Source organism: Berghia stephanieae, chromosome 2 (genome assembly GCF_034508935.2).
Source record: "Berghia stephanieae isolate SIO BIC M18660-M18661 chromosome 2, UCSD_Bste_1.3, whole genome shotgun sequence".
Classification (NCBI taxonomy): Eukaryota; Metazoa; Mollusca; class Gastropoda; order Nudibranchia; family Aeolidiidae; genus Berghia; species Berghia stephanieae.
In genome coordinates, this window is record NC_088361.1 from 76,319,504 (window position 1) to 76,340,909 (window position 21,406).

At 35.7% G+C, this 21,406-nt stretch overlaps 1 protein-coding gene across 13 annotated transcripts in view; it reads right to left on the minus strand.

The window, feature by feature from the left end:
* Positions 1-2,093: 2,093 nt before the first annotated feature.
* The window catches only part of LOC144965547 (kin of IRRE-like protein 2), a 220,224-nt gene continuing 200,911 nt past the window's right edge, over positions 2,094-21,406 (minus strand). For 9 of the 13 annotated variants that reach the window (XM_078900992.1, XM_078900988.1, XM_078900995.1 and 6 more), the window contains 2 exons: positions 7,753-7,773; positions 2,094-3,882 (listed from right to left, as the gene is read on the minus strand). In XM_078900992.1, the coding sequence (XP_078757118.1) occupies positions 3,575-3,882; positions 7,753-7,773 (329 nt within the window). In that variant the 3' untranslated portion in view covers positions 2,094-3,574. Of the gene's footprint in view, positions 3,883-7,749; positions 7,774-21,406 lie in introns of all 13 variants that reach the window. The other 4 variants (XM_078900985.1, XM_078900984.1, XM_078900986.1 and 1 more) reach the window with 1 other exon arrangement.

Genomic DNA, 21,406 nt, shown 5'->3' on the forward strand with positions numbered 1-21,406 from the left:
CGCGTACTCCGTATTTCAAATTGATCAGTCTATTTGATACAATTATTAGCGGGTGCGAGAAAAAAAAGGAAAAGTTTAGAAGCCTGTAACCGCATAACTGAACATAACTGATGGATGCAAGTCTGAAATTTTACCACAATCAAACCATTTTTTTCAACTTTATGTACACACATTTTTTTAAAAAAGGACTGACAAGTATCTATTTATTTGACGATTTTGTAAATAGATACATCTCAAATTTGCCATATCGAAGATGTTGACGTAGTTCTCAAATTTTGATGTGATCTGTCGATCTCCAATTTTGCTTTAGGACTATGCGTTTATGCGTATCTAGCCTTTTTTCTCAAGATGTAGATAATTGATTTTTTAATGTCTTTGATAATGTTTTAATTTCATGAAATTTGAATTGATTCTTCTAAAGCACTGCTTTAGCTATTGTGTAAAACGTTGTACGACTCTATGCACTGTTTGACACAGTTGTCCATATTATACTGTAATCCATTTCTTTCCAGTCAGGACTCATTGGAGACCATTTAATCTTTAGAAATAAATCAAATATAATTTCTGCGTCGTATTAAAAATTATGTAACATTGTTAAAAGGCAAACTTATTCCAGGAGCTATCCCAATAGGCTATTTGGTTTTCAACAAGACAAGGTAAATTTCTACGCTAGTCACACAATACTGCTAAAAACATGACGGGAGTTTGGAAACTTTCGGTATTATAATTTTTATACGATTTTGGTATAACCGGCATACTTTCTTAACCAATCATAGGTTTTTAATCAAACTTAGCAAGTAATACATTAGGAATCAATCTTGTTGCTTACAAATTTTCGACGGTTTCTGACTTCTTCGTATTGAAACTGCATCACAATTTTTCCAGTTTTCTCCTCGCACCATATATATATATATAAATATATATATATATATATATATATATATATATATATATATATATATCTATATATATATATATATATATATATATATATAGATATATATATATATATGTGTGTGTGTGTGTGTGTGTGTGTGTGTGTGTGTGTGCAAATTAATTAGGACAGCAATGGGTTCGTTTATAATTACCCATTTGGATGGGTTTTAATGGCACTAATCTGGATAATTTGGTTTGTATTCGTTTTCGATTTTCTATGACACTGTTTAAGATCCTAAAAAGTCAAGTCATGAGCCAGGCAAGACCTCGTTGAGCACGGTGTCACTATTTCATCCATCACTGTCGGAAGACGTCTTCTTGCAGCAGGTCATCCGGTCTTCCGCCCAGTAAAAAAGCAACTCTTAAACAAACGTTCCCTATATACATCCCAAAAGGAGGAATTTGTCTTTAAAATCTATTCCAAGGAAAAACTAGAATAACACAGGGGTCAACAGCAGTGCAGCGCCACAAACCGAGCTAGGGCGAAATGACTTGTTCAAGCCACACAACGGCAGCGTGTGTTCGAACCGGAAGCAAAGCTGAGCCCTGCACGGGCACAAACAGGACCAATGATGAGAAGAAAAGGTATCAGTGGACGAAACATTACAAGGATTGGAGCGTAGATGACTGGGAAAAAGTGGTTTTCAATAATGAGACCCATTTTCTAGTGAAAGTACAAAAATGTAAATTTGTTAGAAAATGTGTTTCTGAAAAGTTGAAAAGTGACAGTAAAATATCCACTCAAGTTGTGTTTTGGGGATCCTTTTGCTATGGCCGGGCAACTCTCCAGATTTAAATCCCATTGGATATTTGTGGTTATCATCAAACAGCGCCTCAACAATCTTGACTTTACAACCCCAAAAAAGCTCATAAAGGCAAGCTCATGGTACACTGATTGCTGAATCATTGATTTTGCCTTAGCGTCGTCAGGGTGGAATGAAAAGGTAAAGTTCTTGTTCCGGACGTTTATAATGGTGCGTGTATATATATGTATATATATACATAATGAGGGTGTGTGTGTGTGTGTGTGTGTGTGTGTGTGTGTGTGTGTGCTGTGCAAAAATATGGGGGGGGGGGGGGGAGAGAGATTATGGTTCCATGGGGTTATTATTGTTGATAGTACTTAGATTTTTTTCTGTATAGGCATGTCTTAAATATTTCTTTTCTTTTCTGGTTGGTGTGAAGGCGATATTACAGTATGACGAAAAGTATTTTGTAACGTTGTCACCTGCCCGACATCGGTCTTCCGTCCGATAAACTTTGGTGTAAACGTGGGGTAATTAGTGAGACATGTCTATTCTTGTTTCATTATTACGTGACAGCAACGTCATAAAAATGAAAAGTTAAAGCATGATGACCCAAATTTATGCTTGTTGTTTTAGAAAAAATGATATTTAACATAAATTATTTCAATTTTCAGGCACAATAAAATATCCATATTTCTACACTCGATTATCACTTACTTGCAGGGAAGCATAGTTTAAAATTAATATATTTTGCAATAAAACTAATGTTCATTAATAATCTACAGTTCTGATACCCGATGGCATGTCATAGTACTTTTATAATTTATTAACGGGTAATATTTTGAGATGGATTGACTTTTCCCCCCATAATAAGACTCATACATTTGCTCACGATACCTCATTTGAATTCATACGTTCATGAAATTAGAATAGCAACAGTTTGAGTATTGTCTGTTATACGCATCTAAAAAGTTTTACAAAGACATAAATTGACAAAGAATGATATAAAATGTTTAAAACGTACATAAATAGATAAGTTAAAGTGCCACCAGTGCACACAACAATTTCGTTACCAAAATTTCTATGCATTTTATAAACGATAGGATATTATGACGATCATTGACAAATAATGACGGATTAAGCTGTGCATTATTATGGTTTTGTACGGCTTTCACTATCAACACCCGTTATCCATTGATTCGAAAATCATAAGGATATTTGTTTTACATAATTATGTCTTTTCCTTGAATGCGGAAATATCAATTTCAAACTGTGGAGTTCATTTGTACCATTCCATAGTTTATACATAGTTAAATCAATAAATATTTCCTTCTAATATTCACGGGGAATAGCAGATGTGTTCAAAGTCAATGAATCAAAGCAAAATGTCATTAAGAAGACAGATGACGATTTCATTTCTTGAAAAAACTTATCACTTCTTTACAATGCATCCAGTACAGTTGTCTCACAATATACACCTCACCAATCTGTGTAACTGCATTTTGAAATTTTGACTCTTAAAAACCATTTTCCAATAGAATTCACAAGTCCGACTCGATCTGAATACATGATCATTCAGCTAAGGAAGCGAACTGAGTTGAGACTCATTGAGATATTTTATTTAGGCAGTTATATCCCTTTGTACAAATTTGCTTTCTTCCTACACTATCAGTCGTGAATTTGTGGTTATTGGCTGGATTAATACTCTCTCCATCTGTTCCATTGTAGACGTCCATCGTTTTAAAGACTATTATAATAATTATATGTACGTACGAGTTGTGTCAACGTTAACAGGATATGTATGTACTGCCATGGGAATTAATCACTAGTTCATTGGATCTTGCTATCTCATTCGAACTAATAAATTAAATTATTCAACAAGGCAAAATCAGCTATCTGCAACAAATAATCGTATGTTGTTGGACTTTCGAAATAAACATTATTATAAATAGCGTGACACAAATTAAGGTGCAGGAATAGGAACTTCTAACTGAAAAATTATCCGGGTTGTTTGTATTTCCAGTTTGTTTTTGTATGTTCTCACTCCCACCATCACCATTGTTATTGTTATTACTGCTGCTGCTACTCTCTCCCTCGTACGACCCAACACTTTTGTCTTTTTCTTTTTTTTCCTCGAGGTTTTTTTCCACATTATAACCCCCGTCCTCTCCGTTGTTGTTCGTCCCCGTCGCCGACGTACCTGAAATGGCCAAGACATAAAAATACAAGTCGTGGAGGATCTTTACTGATTACAAAAGCAATCCAATATAGTTAATGAAGGTGTTTGAATAGCTAGATCCGTTAGATATATCGGAAAGCACTTTGAAATAGACTAGCTTGCATTTCATATGGAACAAACAATTAGTTACTACTACCCGTCTAATGTATCAATTGCCATGATACGACTAAACACGCTGACGTTGTTAGGGATCAAATCCTTTCCATTAAGAAATCGATAACTCGATGAAATCCGAGTGGCATCGGATATTCTGCTCTTTTTTGTGGGGGGGGGGGGGGGGTATTGGTAAGATTGGAATTGACGATAATAATTCAGCACTTATATCTAACGTGAACTGGAACCAAATGACTCAACTAAGAACAGAAGCAGGAATCTCAGACCAAGTAAAAATCAAAGAGGCGTTAGGCAGCTAAAGAGGCGATACTCAGGGATATGTGATGTCATCAGCTCTATTTAATATTTACACGGAGTTATTCAAGTTAGTAGAGGAACAACCTGGCATAAGCGTATGTGGATGAAACATTAACAACCTAAGATACGCAGACGACATGGCACTTCTTGTAGAAAACACAATTGAGCTACAAACATTACTCACAAAAGTGAAAGAAGAAAGTGAAAAAAAAAGGGATTGAAAATGAATGTCAAGAAAACAAAAGCAATTATTATATCAAAAAAAATGCAGAAACACCAAAAATATAAATACAAATTAATGGAAATACAATAGAAGAAGTTGAAAGCTTTGTATACCTTGGGCAGTTAATAACAAAAGATGGAAAATCGGAACAAGAATTAAGAAGAAGAATAGGGTTAGCAAAAATGCATTCATGAAAAACAAAAAGATTCTAACTAAGCTGGAGAACTAGAATTCGACTTCTAAAGTTCTGAAACTGGCCTATATTTTTTATGGATGCGAGACATAGACATTGAGCACTGGGCTAAAAACAAATTGATGCTTTTGAAATATGGTGCTACAGCTGGTCGGAAAGGTGTCATGGAAAGAGAGAAAAATCAAACAAATTGGTATTGGATGGACAAAATATAAGAAAGAAAGTACTTCTGGTGATTGTAAAGCACAGAAGGTTTGCGTACTATGACCACATACGACGCCACAACAGTCTCCAAAAGTCAATACTTGAAGGAAAGATTAATGGGAAAAGAGGGGGGAGAGAGACAACGAAAGAGCTGACTGGGAAATATATAAGAAATGACTGGGTGCATGATGAAGGACTGCTCAGAGATGGCGCTAGACAGAGAATTGTGGAAGACCACGGCATCCAACCTCAATGATAAGGAACTCCCGTAAGAAGATTGGTAAGATATGGTATTTGTGACCCACCCAATTCACCAATCTGGCATTATGGTGAGCCAAAGCTATATGTTGCTAAAGTACATTATTGCTAGAATGCCAGGATTAGAAATTTTAGTTTTTACCAGTTTAAGGAATTATATTTATTTCAAACAATAAAGCATGTCAACTCAAACATGATATAACTTTTATTTTTGACTATCGATGCAGTTTTCGGGGACTAGTTCATCCCGGCATAATACACGTTTGAGGTGGCGGTCACATAATTTCGAATAAAATGGATTATTCAGGTTCAAAGAGTGCAAGAAGGATGGAAGATCACTAATCACAGCTAAAAACAAAACTAGCCAGTCGAAAAAGGCGGTGAAGGGAAAACATACAGTCGAATACTATGCTTAGCTTTGATTGTTATTGTAGAGATCTTGTGTTCCTCTTGTTTGTCATCTTTTATTCCTCGTGCACGCAATGAACTTCATTCTTGAAATTTTTTTCTTTCTTCAATAAACTACTTTACTTTACAACACCCCTAAATTTATATATACATTTTAAACAAAATGCTTCTGTTGAATGCAGTTACCTGTTACCTGTTATTTTTCCCATAATTTGTCGATGGTCGGATCATTGTCGCAACCTTCTCTCTCCATCTCATAAGGATTTTGGCTTTCCGTAAAATGCAGTTCTATTCTATTCCGATAAGTCTTTGATATCGTCCTTCCAATGATTCTTTTGTCTACTTCTCTTCCTCTTTCCTCTTGCACGGTTCATTAGAGAACTGTTTTTAACAAGCCCGTTGCCCTGGTGACCTGTCCTTATCACTTCAAATGTCTTCTTTTTATTTTTTCAAAACTTGAGCTTATATAAAGAACAATATCCATTCAAAGCGCTTTATAAGGGGTTCCTTGCCAACAATACTTAACATGAAGGACGAGACATGACGTCTGTTAGGCGATAATATATTTTGTTTTCGAACAGATACAACTCTAACGGCCAGGTAGGTATTCATTTTACACCTGAGTGCGGTGAGAGAATGTGAGTAAGGAGCTTTTTTCAAGGACTCAACTATGCGCCGCTCGGGACTCGAACCCAGGACCTTCCGATCAGAAGGCGAGTGACATGCTAATAGACCATATACCACACAACTTTAGGAGGTTGGTATGAGGCACTGCGCCAATCTTAATTCTGGTCCTTATCTTTTCATTGATTGCGACGTATCTGAATGTGATGCTAAAGAATTTAATTTCCAGAGCCTAAACCTAGATATTTTTTTTCCAATATTTGCTGTTTTGTTCATGATTCACAAAGACAAATAAGGACGTGATCAGGTAGCGCAATAGTTTGATCTTGGAGATTGCGGTGGTGTTATTCTCTACCAAATTGTTTTTAATTTTAAAAAGTCAGCAATTCTGGGTTGTATTCCGGTTGGTTCCCTCGTCTGATCATGGCTTATACAAATATTATTATCTGCAACTAATGCGGAATTCAAGAATCCTATTGTCCATGATGCCGTACAATGAAAAGCACGTTTTTATTATTTCGGCCAGAAAACACGTCCTTATAATATTGATATCTAAAGGATTAATTTTCTAATCTGGCAAAAAGTTTTAAAACGTATTTTTTTCAGAGTACGCCAGAGTGTTATTGGCCATCAGAATTTCAGCACTAATTTGCATAACACGTGAGAAAGAAGTCATTTCAAGGGCAAGGTCTCCTTCCAACTTCGCCTTTCCTGGTTCATATTCAGCCAAGCCGTAAATGTCATCCTCAAAACACAAGTTAGTCAACTATCCTGTATGGAGCTCGTATATCATATCATATTTAAGATGTTAGTTACATATGTTCCCCAACCGTACCAAATACACAAAACAATTTATTTAAAAGTTGCCAAATATCTGTTCGCTCTTTTTTCCCCAATCTCTGTGCAATTTATATTATGTCTTTCTTTCATTTTGTATTATGTAAATTATCGTTTAATCGTATTTATTCCCCTCATCTCCGGACGAAGAGCAAAGGCCAAAATTTTATTGTTTTGTTAAAAACTTGAGAGATCGTTGTTCTTTTTCTATTTTTTTTATCAACTTATCTTTCTTCTTCAGCACTAACAGTACTAAGTCACCCAGGTTTTTGATCCAGAACTCCAAAGTTTTAATCTCCTCTTTGTCCTCCTTACCTCTATCAAATTTATCATCTATTTAACCTCAAATGTAATCTATCGTCTGAAAACGGTATTATGTCAGGATTAATTATATCCTGGACACTGAATCTATTGCCAGAAATATGAGACTTTTTGCTTAAGTTCATGTGTTGTATTGATGATAAAAGATATCAATTCTTAAAGGCACTATGGCAAAATTTCACATTTCTTTGCCCCCAAACTTACTCTGACTATTCTGTGTCACATTGACAGAATACCATATTGAGGTGATAGGTCACATAATTTGTGGAAAAATATCGTTCCCGTTAACATTGACAGTGGATGCTAGACTAAAACGGCCCGATGGGCCTATAAGTATGGAATGACTTACCACGTCGAACTGCCGTGGATCCCGCTGCAAAGAAAAACAATAACAAACAGAAATTAAATCAATGCAGATAGTACTTGTGAAAAAAAAAGAACAACTTTATACAATCTTGTTTTTTGCTTTTTGTTTTGCTTTATTAAAGCACGCTCATATACACAAATACGCATACACACACACACACACACACACACACACCTATTGATAGACAAATAATATGCTACTATAATAATATACTCTGATATAAATAAATGAATAAACATAAATAATGATCTAACACTGGATGTTATCAGATCCCCCGTTTAAGCAAAATAAAAATAAAAGAAGAAGAAGAAAAAGAAGAAGAAGAAGAATAAGAAGAAGAAGAAGAAGAAGAAGAAGAAGAAGAAGAAGAAGAAGAAGAAGAAGAAGAGAGAGAGAGAGAGAGAGAGAGAGAGAGAGAGAGAGAGAGAGAGAGAGAGAGAGAGAGAGAGAGAGAAAACACAGTTCATTCCATCTATATTATTTTTCCTTAATAAATATAGTCGAGTCAGTAACTTATTGAAATTTGCTGAAAATGACCTACATAATAAAAATTGTTTACAGTCTTCGAAATATCCAACAACATGATACATCATCTTGTTTAGCTTGACCCATAGGTATGTTTACAACAAAGCAGCATGTTTCCATTAATTAAGAAATATCCAATCATTGGTCAGCAACAAATCATGTGATCAAGACTCGGTTGGGCGAGAACCTGAGTAGAGATCGCTCCCATGCCTCTTTTTTTAAAAAGACTTCATGGGATTGTGACGCTTGTGGTCAAGCGGTATGAGTTATCGTCTTATAATTAAGTTAAGCGACATTGACTATCCCCCGTGCGGTGTCCAGGGTCCTTCAACTGAGAGGGTGCAAGAACGCCAAGCCAGCGGGTGGTAAAAGGCGACTAATGGTGTGTGACTCCCCCTTTTTGAGTCACCCGGTCCTCCAGGTCGGGGGTTGTCGAAGGGTTAACACCCCTTCCGTAAAACTCACTGTTACAGAAACACAGACGGACAAATCAAATCCTTTTTCTTTAGCTTGGACGACCGAAGAGTTTCTGCAATGACAGAATTTATGAAGGACACAGACAAAACCGAAAGGAAGAATTAAAGAAGCTGATATACAGAGATGTGATAAGACATGGGACGAGTTTAAAAAGTTAGCTCAGGATAGAGAAGGAAGGAAACTGTTTGTCTGTGGCCTATACCCTGACCCAGGGTGAAAATGGCAATGGTGATGATGATGACATTGACTGTGGCCAGTGGCCGGATGGATGGCAACAGTAGTTAAAGATTTGCCCTAAATTGTTATCTGCTATAGGACTCTATCCACATTGTCAGAAACCTCTCAAGTGTGAAGGGATATCTGGCTTTAAGTAAAACGGTTAGAATGAAATATGCGCTAAAAGTCGATTTGGACACAATCTGATGTGATGAAAACTTTGCTTCATACAATAAATTAAGGATATTCATCTGTACACAAGGAATTCATCCATAAAAAAAAATTCAAAAAAATTGAAGCAATTTGGAATAGTCTAAAGTTTGAGACAAAAACTTTAAATTCCATTAGTAATTCTTAAAAGAATGCCATGAACATAACATTTGATTGTGATGAACAATGTACTATGACATTGGATATTATATTAGCATTTTGTATACTAGTTAATCGAAACTCTTAAGGGTGGGTGCGGCATTGAAAAATGTGAAAATTGGGCCAATTTGACCTAATTGGGTTATTGCTATTTTTAGAACCTATGACATCTTATCTTGTGATAAAACATCATTTTTTGCATGAATTTTATTGATTTTTGTACAAATTTTCGATTTCTGCAATACCACCATCATCAAAATTCACCACTTTTGGTTGTTTTTTTGCAATTTTCTCAAAATGTTGTTTTTTAAAAACATTTTTCAAATTTTCTCCCCTATTCTCTGATAGATTTTCTTGAAACTTTGCCCAAATACTCACAATACCATGTTCTTTATTTCGTATTGATGAATTTTTGAAATATTGATTACTTCAGAAATTATTGGCTTTCAAACTGAGAATTTTGACCAAATTTCAGATAAAGTATAGTGACAAGAAAGAAAAATTTATATTTTAAAAAGTATTTCACTAATCAAAAAATCATCAATAGGAAGTATTTGTCTTTGGATAAGTAACTTATTTCCACAGTTATATGCTTTTATCTTTGTAAATAGTCTCGAAATATTGATTCAAAGTTATGTAAACAAAATCCAAGATGGCGGCCGTTACCATGGCAACGAACTTTTTTTTTTTAATGACGTCATATTTCTCCATTATTTTTTATTACAAATTGCTGTGTGAAGTTTGAATCAATTTGCTTGGAAAATATAAAAAAATGGGTCTTTATGCCGCACCCACCCTTAAATGTACAACAGTTGACAAGTCAAACCAATGTTGACAGGGAAAATAATTGTTCTACGATTCTTGATTATATGATCAATAACTTATTTGCGTGTTACACATTTAATAATTTGAAACAACCATTTACACCTGAATGCCAAATTGACAATGACTATCGGTTATGTGCCTTTGAAAAATGTATTCAATGTATTAAAAGTTACAAATGACATATAACGTTTCTTTTAAAAAGCCTATTAGCTTTTATACGATACAGTATGATACGAAACCATCAACGTGTATTTTTCTTTAGGCCAGAAAACCCGAATTGTTACGGGCTCATTGTTGCAATGGAAATTCTCTCAAACCAAAGTCAAATTTTATCCATTCAACGTCGAATTAGGCCCAAAATGGCGTCCGGCTATCAGACCTGCTAATATTTGCAAATCAGATACGATACATAAAACATTATGAATCGCATTGAGTAGAGTCAAACCGTGGAAATATGCTAAAAATGCTGCATATATTTATAACTTCATTTGAGCTTTAATGAACGTATGAAGATCGAAAATGTTGACTTATATTCTTCAAATGTTCATATACCGCAACATCCAATAAATGTGCCCCCCCCCCCCCCCCCCGCCTCCTCAATCTAGCTCTTTCCAATCAAACATACACCCTTCATGCAATCTAAAGGTAAATTTTACTGAGACCTCACCCCATCATAGTTTATTTATAAAGCTTCTACTTAGAGGTATTTTGATAAGTTTTTTGACATGCTTTGTCTTGGAAAGCGTTACATAAACCATGTTTATTATTACATTGCAAAGCTACGTTCTTAAGCAAGTTTATTCATTGATATTTGCCAAATTCTGTTTCACACAATCAGGCTTATTTTAACAATGGAATCATAACAAGTGACACACCTAAAACAGAAGGAAAAACGTATTTTTACTATTCATTGTTAACCACGTGTTATTGTGGGTTTGTCAATCATTCCCATCTTATTCCAATATTATCAATTTTTTGGCGACAAAAGCAAATTATAAAAGCTTACGTTGATCTCCATTAAACGTTGACGATAAATTATATGCTAAATACTACTGTTTCAGAGGCACGTATTTTCATAAAGTTGAAGACCAAGGTTTAGATGAGAGTCAAAAGTGAGTACATAATAAAACAATAATTGAATAAAGCGAAGACTAAAACCAAGACTAACTTTGTTCCTGACAGAAGAGCCGAACGATAGACCTGTGACAAGAAGGGTGAGTTTTTGTGTGATAGATTGAAACGGACAGTATCAACTAAAAGTTTCTCTTTAAAAAGAACAAGCTTGGTCAATCACAGAATACTGTCTGATTCAACAACCAAATAAATAGTGAATGGAACACGATAAATTAAAAAATCATTAAAAAGAGAAAATAGATTCTTTAATTATGTGACTTATCGCCTGAGAACGGTATTATATCAGAGTGATGTAGGTTGAAAATGGAATTGATAGACTTGAGTTAAGTATACGATATCTTTGGTTGAGGAATGTTGATCGCGTGACAAAAATTAGAATTTCACATTTCTGGCTATTTAACCAGTTCATTTCCGTGCTCTGGAAAACAGGTACTTAAAAATATGACCAGAAAATCAATCAAAATAACCCTCATCTTGCCAAAACTCTCAAACCTGGGACCTTGTTAAAACTCTCAAACCTGGAACCTCGTGAGGTCCCAGGTTTGAGAGTTTTTGTCAAGATGAGGGTTATTTCCATCAATCGATATTTGAAGGACGAGTTTTTCGCCCAAGTTGAACTGGTTAAACTTACATCTAGTTCAGCGTAACAAAACCGTTTGAGGTAAAGGATCCCGACATTATTAATATTTATAACGCTATATAATATGCGCAGTTTGCTTGTAAGGCGCTCTGTCAACTTATGAGACAAATGAGCTTTATTTGACTCTCATGCATAGGTTCTCATTTCGCTCATTACATAATGGCATATTTCCCATATCAAATTCAAATATAAAATGAATTATGCCTGTATCATTAATGCCAAAGTGAAATGATTATACGTATTACTCCATTCCACAACAGACAGTCACGAGTCCTAAATGGAATAATGAACTCCGACTCTCATTACATTATTCATAAGCAGGAGTGTCGATGAAACAAGCTCATTAAAGCTCACAAATTTTGTAATATTTTAATGTTATACTCGTCAAGTAATTCTATCCACAATTCATTTTCATTGAATCATTAAAAAAATATATATGAACCTAAGTTTCACAGCATCAAAACCATCTCGATATAATACCATTTTGAGCCAATGGGTTACATTTACAAGAAATTTAAGTAACTTTAATCTCCATAACGGGCATCCGACATTGTATACTATTTCAGTCTCGGTATCTGTTATATCATCCAGGTTCCTCAACTAAACAATACTTAATACTACAATAATAATTTATGCCTCTAGACAAGGATTCTATATTAGTTTGTTAATTGTCAGTTAACTAGTTAAAACTTAGACTTCGCGAGGTCCAAGGTTTGAGAGTTTTTTGCCAAGATGAGGGTCATTTAAATCTATCGATATTTGAAGGACGAGTGTTCTGGCCAAATTTTAAAATACATATTTTCCAGAATACGGTAGTTAACTGGTTAAATATTTCAATCGTGACTTATAGTTATGCTGACGTTCCATGACAGAACACTTTTTATAGATTGGACAGAAAACTGTTACTCCATATATCGACAGATTAAGACGATCCCAAACTTGTGAAAGTCTTAAATCTGAGACCTGTGCGGCTATGTGGTCTAGTAATTTGACACTCGCCTTCGGGCCTGAAGGTCCAGGGCTTGAGTTCCGCTCTGTGCGGCATATAGTTTAGTCCTTGGAAAATGCTCTTCACTCACATTCTCTCACCACACTCAGGTGTAAAACGAGTACCTGGTCGTCAACAGCATTGTTTCTGTCGGGAAAAATGTACTATCGCCTAACGGGCATTATGTCTCGTCCTGCATGTTGAGTATTGTTGTTGGCTTGGGACCACGTGTAAAATTCTTTGAGCATGTTTAGTAAATATTGATCTATATAAATGCTCTAAAACTCTTTAGAGCTTTAAGTTCACATTTTTGACAAGTCGGTAATTGTCTGAATCAATTTATAGGTATGAGAATTATAAATTATACGGTTGAAAATAAGAGAATGCTTTTTGTCACGTCCAAGTCAAATACTGAACTTGTCCTTTCGACTGTCTGATCTAATATTTATGTGTTATTTCATTCATTCGTTGATATATAGTACAATTTTAATCTTAAAGGTTAGAAATTTTCTGAGGTAATAATGATAATAATAATAATAATAATAATAATAATAATAATAATAATAATAATAATAATAATAATAATAATAATAATAATAATAATAATAATAATAATGATGATGATGATTATGATGATGATGATGATGATAATAATAATAATAATAATAATAATAATAATAATAATAATAATAATAATAATAATAATAATAATAATAATAATAATAATAATAATAATGATAGAAATGATAATATTAATGAAATGATATGATGGTGAATGTTGGAATAACAATGTGTCACATAAGATTCACGCTAGTTTGAACCCACTTTATGACGATTTCCCCCTTTGCCTTCCCCACGTCATTTTCCCGTAAAAATTATATTTCGTAAACCATCGATGTGGTTTCAATCATAATGCATTTGATTTGATTGGCTGGCCAAAAGCTACACGCACAAAATGACGCCTCTGACAGCCTGGGGAATTCTATAAGTGTAGAAGTGCTATTGTGTGTCACTGAAATCTCGCCTCAGTCTTGCTAGATTGTGACCAGCTAAACCAGGATTGGAATTATTCTATTGATTCTTTCACTTTTGAACGGAAAAGGGAACTTAAGATTTTAAATTAGAAAAGAATGATAACATCGCTATTTCAATGTCTAAAATATCATTTCAACCTCAGAAACTTTGTAACCTTTGAAATTGTACAAAATATCGACGAATGAATGAATAGATCAGATAACGTTGAAAGAACAAGTTAGTACTTTGTCTTTGTGAATCTCCGACATCGAACGAATTGCACGCGGGAAGAGCAGGTGAAAATTTCACTCAAACGCAAACCATCAAAAGTAATAGAAAAAAAACAAAGGTGACAGCCAATTTTATTATTAGTTCTCACTACATCTATCAATCGGAATACAAACGCTCAAGGTTACATCTAGTTTTGTGTGTTGTTACGTGATATCCGCTGGCAGATGCTATGCGTACTTTAACAAAACGCACAGTATGCAATACCTGTGTATTTCGCTTGGTTAAGCCATCATTGCCATTGTTTCCTGAATTCGGACTGCTTTACCTCTCAACTCCTTGCTTTCTGCCTTAGCTTTATTTCGAGTGTCCAGGGATGGGAGACAAGCGGAACCTCTCCATTTTTAATGGTTCCAAAACAACATCGAATAGTGTACGTAAAGAAGCTCTATCGATTCCTGTGTTTGTTTCAGTCTTTTATTTTCTCTGTTTACTAATCATCACAAATGCTTCTGTTCAATTATTGTTTTTTCCATGACTTATTTAATTGTTTGGGTTTCTTATATAAATTACATATTTGTTTTTTTCAAGGGGATTTTAGAGATTCAGTGGGTGTATACTGAGAAAACATAAAAGTCAGTGATTAGTTTTACATTGAAGATGTATCGGGATTTGCTAGTATAATATAAGAGACACACACATACATACACACACACACACACAGATATATATAGAGATAGATAGATAGATAGATAGATAGATAGATAGATAGATAGATAGATAGATAGAGAGAGAGAGAGAGAGAGAGAGAGAGAGAGAGAGAGAGAGATGAGGGGGGGGGGGGGATATACGACCATAACCAAGTTCTAAATATTCAATCGGGCAATAGTGAGATCGCTTGAGTTCTACAGAAAGTGAACTTTGTTAGGTATGTTATGGTTTTATTTTCATATTTAATTGGATGCACTGTATTAGAATAAATATTTGGGAATTGCGACGTTACATTGAAATGAAACAGCCCTATCAAGCCATACATGGTACCATGCATTGTCTTGTTACGCTTTTGAAGCCATCTAATCGTCCCTCGTTTTGCACTTAGTTGAAATAGAAATGTCGTTGGATGTAAATAAATTAATTTCTGAACTAAAATTGCTAACATAATTAAAATTTTAGTCATACGTGTGCCACATCTCACCGCCTCTAAACAGCGTTATGTCGTAATGATAAAAATGATACTTGATACAATGAAACTTGTGTGATATTTGGTGGTGGTGGTGGTGGTGGAGGAGGGGGGGGTGACTATGGTGTCCTCAAAAGTAGGATGATTACGGTGGCTTCAAGAGTAGGATGGATATGCTGTCCTCAAGAGTAGGACGAATAACATGGTGTCCACAAGAGTATGAGCAATATCGTGTCCTCAAGAGTAGGATGAATAATATGATATCCTAAAGATTAGGATGATTATCATTTTCTCAAGAGTAAGATAAATAATGTGGTGTCCTCAAGAGTAGGGTGAGTAATATGGTGTCCTTATGACTGGGATGAATATGGTATCCCCAAGTGCTGGATAAATAATATGGTGTCCTCAAGAGTAGGATAAATAATATGGTGTCCTCGAGTAGGATGAATAATGTTATGTCCTCAAGAGTAGGATGAATGATATGGTGTCCTCGAGTAGGATGGATAATGTTATGTCCTCAAGAGTAGGATGAATGATATGGTGTCCTCGAGTAGGATGAATAATGTTATGTCCTCAAGAGTAGGATGAATGATATGGTGTCCTCGAGTAGGATGGATAATGTTATGTCCTCAAGAGTAGGATGAATGATATGGTGTCCTCAAGAGTAGGATGAATAATGTTATGTCCTAAAGAGTAGGATGCATGATATGGTGTCCTCAAGAGTAGGATGTATAATGTTATGTCCTCAAGAGTAGGATGAATGATATGGTGTCCTTGAGTAGGATGAATAGTGTTATGTCCTCAAGAGTAGGATAAATAATATGGTGTCCTCGAGTAGGATGAATAATGTTATGTCCTCAAGAGTAGGATGAATGATATAGTGTCCTCAAGAGTGGGATGTATAATGTTATGTCCTCAAGAGTAGGATGAATGATATGGTGTCCTCAAGAGTAGGATGTATAATGTTATGTCCTCAAGAGTAGGATGAATGATATGATGTCCTCAAGAGTAGGATGTATAATGTTATGTCCTCAAGAGTAGGTTGAATAATATGGTGTCCTCAAGAGCAAAACACTAAAATTTCCTTTTTCATATAGTTTTCACTTGAAAATAAATTTTTCATCTATTATAAAAACTTTAGCTTTTATATAGTGAATCCACTAAACGTGCTCAAAGCGCTTTATATGAGGTACCTGGTCAACAGCAACATTTAACATGTTGGACTAGACATGTAGCCTTTTAGGCGATATTACAATTGTTTCGATAGAGTCAATGTTGATAACGGACATTGAGAGAATGTGAGTAAAGAGCCTTTTCAAAGGACTCAACTATGCGCCGCTCAGAGCATGACACGAACCTAGGGCTTTCCGATACGAAGGCAAATGTCATACCACCAGACCACATAGCCGTGTTTAACCCTGACATAAACCCGGGTTGAGGCGGTGGGTCACATTTTGACGTATCCAATTCGAAATAGTTGCAATTACAGCAGTACAGCAGCAGATACAAAGAACTCAGCCAGAAAAAAAATGAATAGGCCTAGATATCTATCTCTATGGACCATGGTTAACTGATGTAAGAGGTTATAACACAAAGAACACAAAACCACAATCTTGTTACCGATCTGTTTCTGCATAAAAACCAAGCAGACGACTCAATGTCGAGGGACATTGTTTAGGTGAGCACGGCAGACCACAGTAAAAGATTTATGATACACAGTAACTCAAACACCCCCGCCTCCCCTTTCCTCCTCTAAATACGAATATTATATTTCAGAACGTTGTATACGGTATAAAAAAAAACAAAACAAAACAAAGAACAAACAAACAATGGAACTTTTTTTAGCCGCAACATTTTACGACATTGTTTTGCATACGTTGATACTTTAAAACAGATAAAGTTCGTTGAATTATGGAGGAATGATAAAAAGGATATGGCCCATTGATGATTTTTGTTGATCAGCCCCTAGTAATTTATTGGTTCTCAGAAATAACTACTAGTGATTGTTGACCCTGGCCGTCTAGACCGAAAATCTGAAATGGCCATTTTTTCCGTTGCTTTGCAGATTTTTATCGTAGTCCACAGTTAAGAACACGCATAATGCCCCTTAACTCTCTCATTCTTCTGCTTCCTCTTCTTCTTCTGTTAAATGACATTCGTGTTTCCTTTTTATTGTTTGGATAGTGTTACACTCTGTTATGTTATCTACTCTAGGCGTTGTTTCTGTGCTTATAATTGGGGTGCTAAGAGTTAAACGGAACCGGGGTTTATCCTGATACACGAAAAAGAACTCCAAGAATTGCTTGTTATCATATTTATAGGACGCTTTATGTTAATTTAACTCGTTCCTTTTTAATCATTGAACTTGGCGAGTCAGGAGGAGGACGGGGTAGGAGATAAATGGATTATGGACTAAACGAATAAACACCAACAACTGTACCCAGTCACAATTGGTAAGTCCTTTACATAATGGAGACAAAATAAGAGTTATCATAGTCATCCATATTAGGTGAAGGAATTGTCAATTTAAAATTATCATAACTACTACGGCGGAGTAGTTTGACTCAAGCTCTTGACCATCGGTTATCATTTCTCTTGAACAATCATATGTTTTCATGCTGGTTCCTTTGAATAAAGTAAATATATAGATGGCTAAAAATATACAACGAGGCAGTGGTTGATGCTAGTTCTCTATATCCTATCCATTATGTAAGGGTCTGATAGGTTAATTGGTGAGCTTTAGACTGAGATATAAAAGATTTGACTCGATCTCTACATCTCTCTTTACCTAAAGTATCGATCATATGCATATTGCGACATCCTTTGAATCGGATGATTTGTTTTTGTTTTGGCAAGTTCCAAGTACGTTTTATCACACAAAACATTCCCCAGAAACCTCCCCCCAACAAAACAACAACAACCCAAAACAAAACAAAACAAAACACCCCCAATCCCCGTAAACAATCAGAACAAAAACAAAACAAAAACAAAAATAAACAAAAACAAAACAATCCAATATCACAAAGAACCCCAACAAAACAAACAAACCCAGGTTGCAGGCGACAAAGCAGCGCAGGTAAACGTCTTGAACCCAATATTTCACACACTTTGCACTGGGGGTTACAGTAGTTCAACCTGTGGTCTTCGCTTTGTACCCTTAATTTATCGTGCTCAACAGACTCCCGCCACGTCAACAGCAACTCGCTTCATTCTAACGCAGACATTCCTCGAACTGCTTAAGATAATCCACATTCTTTTGTAAATTCAAAGTAATACTTATAAAACAAAATTGAGCGTTTACATAGCGCATATCCGTTGAATAGGTTTTCAAGGGGTCACAAGGCAACGGCAATATTTTACATGCTGGACGAAACATCATGTTACATTTTTGTTTACGACAGAAATAACGCTGTTACCGGAATTATACTCATTTAACACTTGTGTGCTATGATGTTTTGTGAGAAAAGTGTCTTTTCCAAGGACTCAACTCCTTGTGACTCACAGAGGGACTCGAGACAGGGACCGACTAGTCCGACGGTGATTGTTACATCACAAGTCCTCAGAGATCCACACATTAGAGGTTAAATTGAGACATCAACTGCACTCCTGTTCTTACGGCGACATAGAATGATTCTCATCACTACAAGAAAAAAATCTATTTTCAATAGGTATAAAACGGTTTACAAATAGAAAGAAGAGAATGATGACGACGACGACGACGACGATGATGATGATGATGACGAAGAAGAAGAAGAAGAAGAAGAAGAAGAAGAAGAAGAAGAAGAAGAAGAAGAAACGCGGGTTTTGCTGGCAGATATCATGTTTGTTGTCCTTTTAGAACGAAAGCTCCCATAAACGTGGGAGCAAGTAAAGATCTTAGCTATTTTCACTCAAAGAAAATTGATCAATGAGGAATCCATTTATTGACCAATTTTAAAAGTCTCTACGTATCCTTTTACGATCTGAATAGATTGGCGGAAGAGGAAAGATATTGACACGTTCTTACTTGTATATTTCTGGCTTATTGGAGCAGACTGTGACAGCTTGTTGTGAAGGTGTGATATTTAAATTTGCGGGATGTAACAAAGCTTTTGTGGAATTATTCTATATCAGGGGACGGGCTTTTAATTTCACGTCATTTTTTTAGCCAATATTCGAAGTAAGGAAATTCAGAAATCGTATCCCTCATTATCCTTTTGACATGGCGACATGCAATTCAGATGGTGGCAAGAAGAAGATAATAAGCTCCGCCCCCGTTCCCCCCTTTAAATGTGAGCTTTTATATTGCGCAATATGATGATAATAATAATAATAATAATAATAATAATAATAATAATAATAATAATATTAATTATCTTATACTAATGGACGTAAGATCATGCGATCTTAAAAACAAGGAACGTTTACAGGACATTGAAAAATTCTCACAAGTTTTCAAGTGGTTATAAATTCTTTAAAACGTGTTCATGGGCATAATTTGCACTAATGAATTAATATTTTAGATTTTGGAATATGTTCATTGACAGAGATTTTTGCAACACAAATAGGTACGTGGTGCGCTCCGCTGAATATATGGGACGAGTCATGATGCCTGTCACCTAAGTTGAGATGATGTGAGTAAAGAGCCTTTTCTAGGGACTGAATATTGCACCATCACAAAGGAACTCGAACCGACGATCTAAAGCCGCATAATCCAACAACAAGGAATGGCTTAATAAAATAGTTGGCAAAAGATACAGGACTAAAAGGAGCCATGTCGTTGGCACATTGAAATCCCGGCAGCCCTTCTATCTGTTCTTGAGTATCGACTGGAAAGCCTCAGAGTAATTGGAGTCTGAACGAACATAAAATACTCTTCTGTGCAGGGAGACGCTTTGAGGAAGACATTTAACCAGTTTACTGCCGTACTCTGGAAAGATACAAAGTTGGCCAGAAAACACGTCCTTATGTCGATCGATTTAAATGACTTCGGGAAGTCCAAGGTTTTAGAGTTTTCGCCCAAGATTATGGTCATTCTAATCGATCAATATTTGAAGGACGAGTTTTCTGGCCAAATTTTTAACTAAGTGTTTTTCCAGAGTAAGGCAGTTAACTAGTTAACGGGTGCGATGGAGCCTGATCCACGCAAGAGAGACTTGGCAGACTCGTTGATTTGTTTACACTGTGGGGAAGCACCAGCCGATCCAGAGCAACAATTGTAATCATACTAGAGAGTAATGAGACTGGAGAGTAGTTTTGGATGTATGGGTGTCCTTATAATGCCATAAACGCAGCATTGTGATGAAAGCATGAGATGATGCTTGCGGTATGATCTGTAAGAGCAGATACTGAAGCAGACAGCCCTGAGGTCATATGAGTTATGCATTGTACGAAAGCAGACAGCATTGGGATCATGTGAGTTATTAGGGGGAGAAAAATGACTTTTGAGAATTGGAATTGGGAATTGAAAATGTCTATGGCTCGATCAGCACCAGGATTATTTATAAGTCGTCTAAAGTTTATCTACAATTCGTGACTCCAAATGTCTGGAGCGAAATCTACGAGATCCCAACGGTATCAAATACAATTTTCCAAGATGGGTAGAATCTGTTCTGGACTTTGATTTTGTCACATTGAGTGGGGCAAGAAAATCGTAGTTAAGAAAACCACCCTCTTAAAGAATAAAGAGGGACAGATCCTGCAGATTTGTAGTCAAGTAGTATGACACTCGGCTTTAGACCTGTAGGTGACGGGTTCGAGTTTTTGTGTGGGAGGATAAATCTTTTTTCTCACATCTCCTTACTACTTTCAGGAGTAAAAGAGTATATAGCTGGCAACAACGTTGTCTGAGTCAAAAAATATAAGAGCACATCAAAGGCGTCATGTCTGGCCCTACATGTTAAGTGTTACGATTGACTTTGAATCCACAGTGGAGCGCTTTGAGAACATTTAGTGGATCTTGCTCTAATTAAAAGCTTATGATTTTCTTTACTTCAAGTATTGATACTATAAAAAGGTGAGATAGATTCGTGTAAAATTATGAAGAGTTCTTTTTGGGACAAAA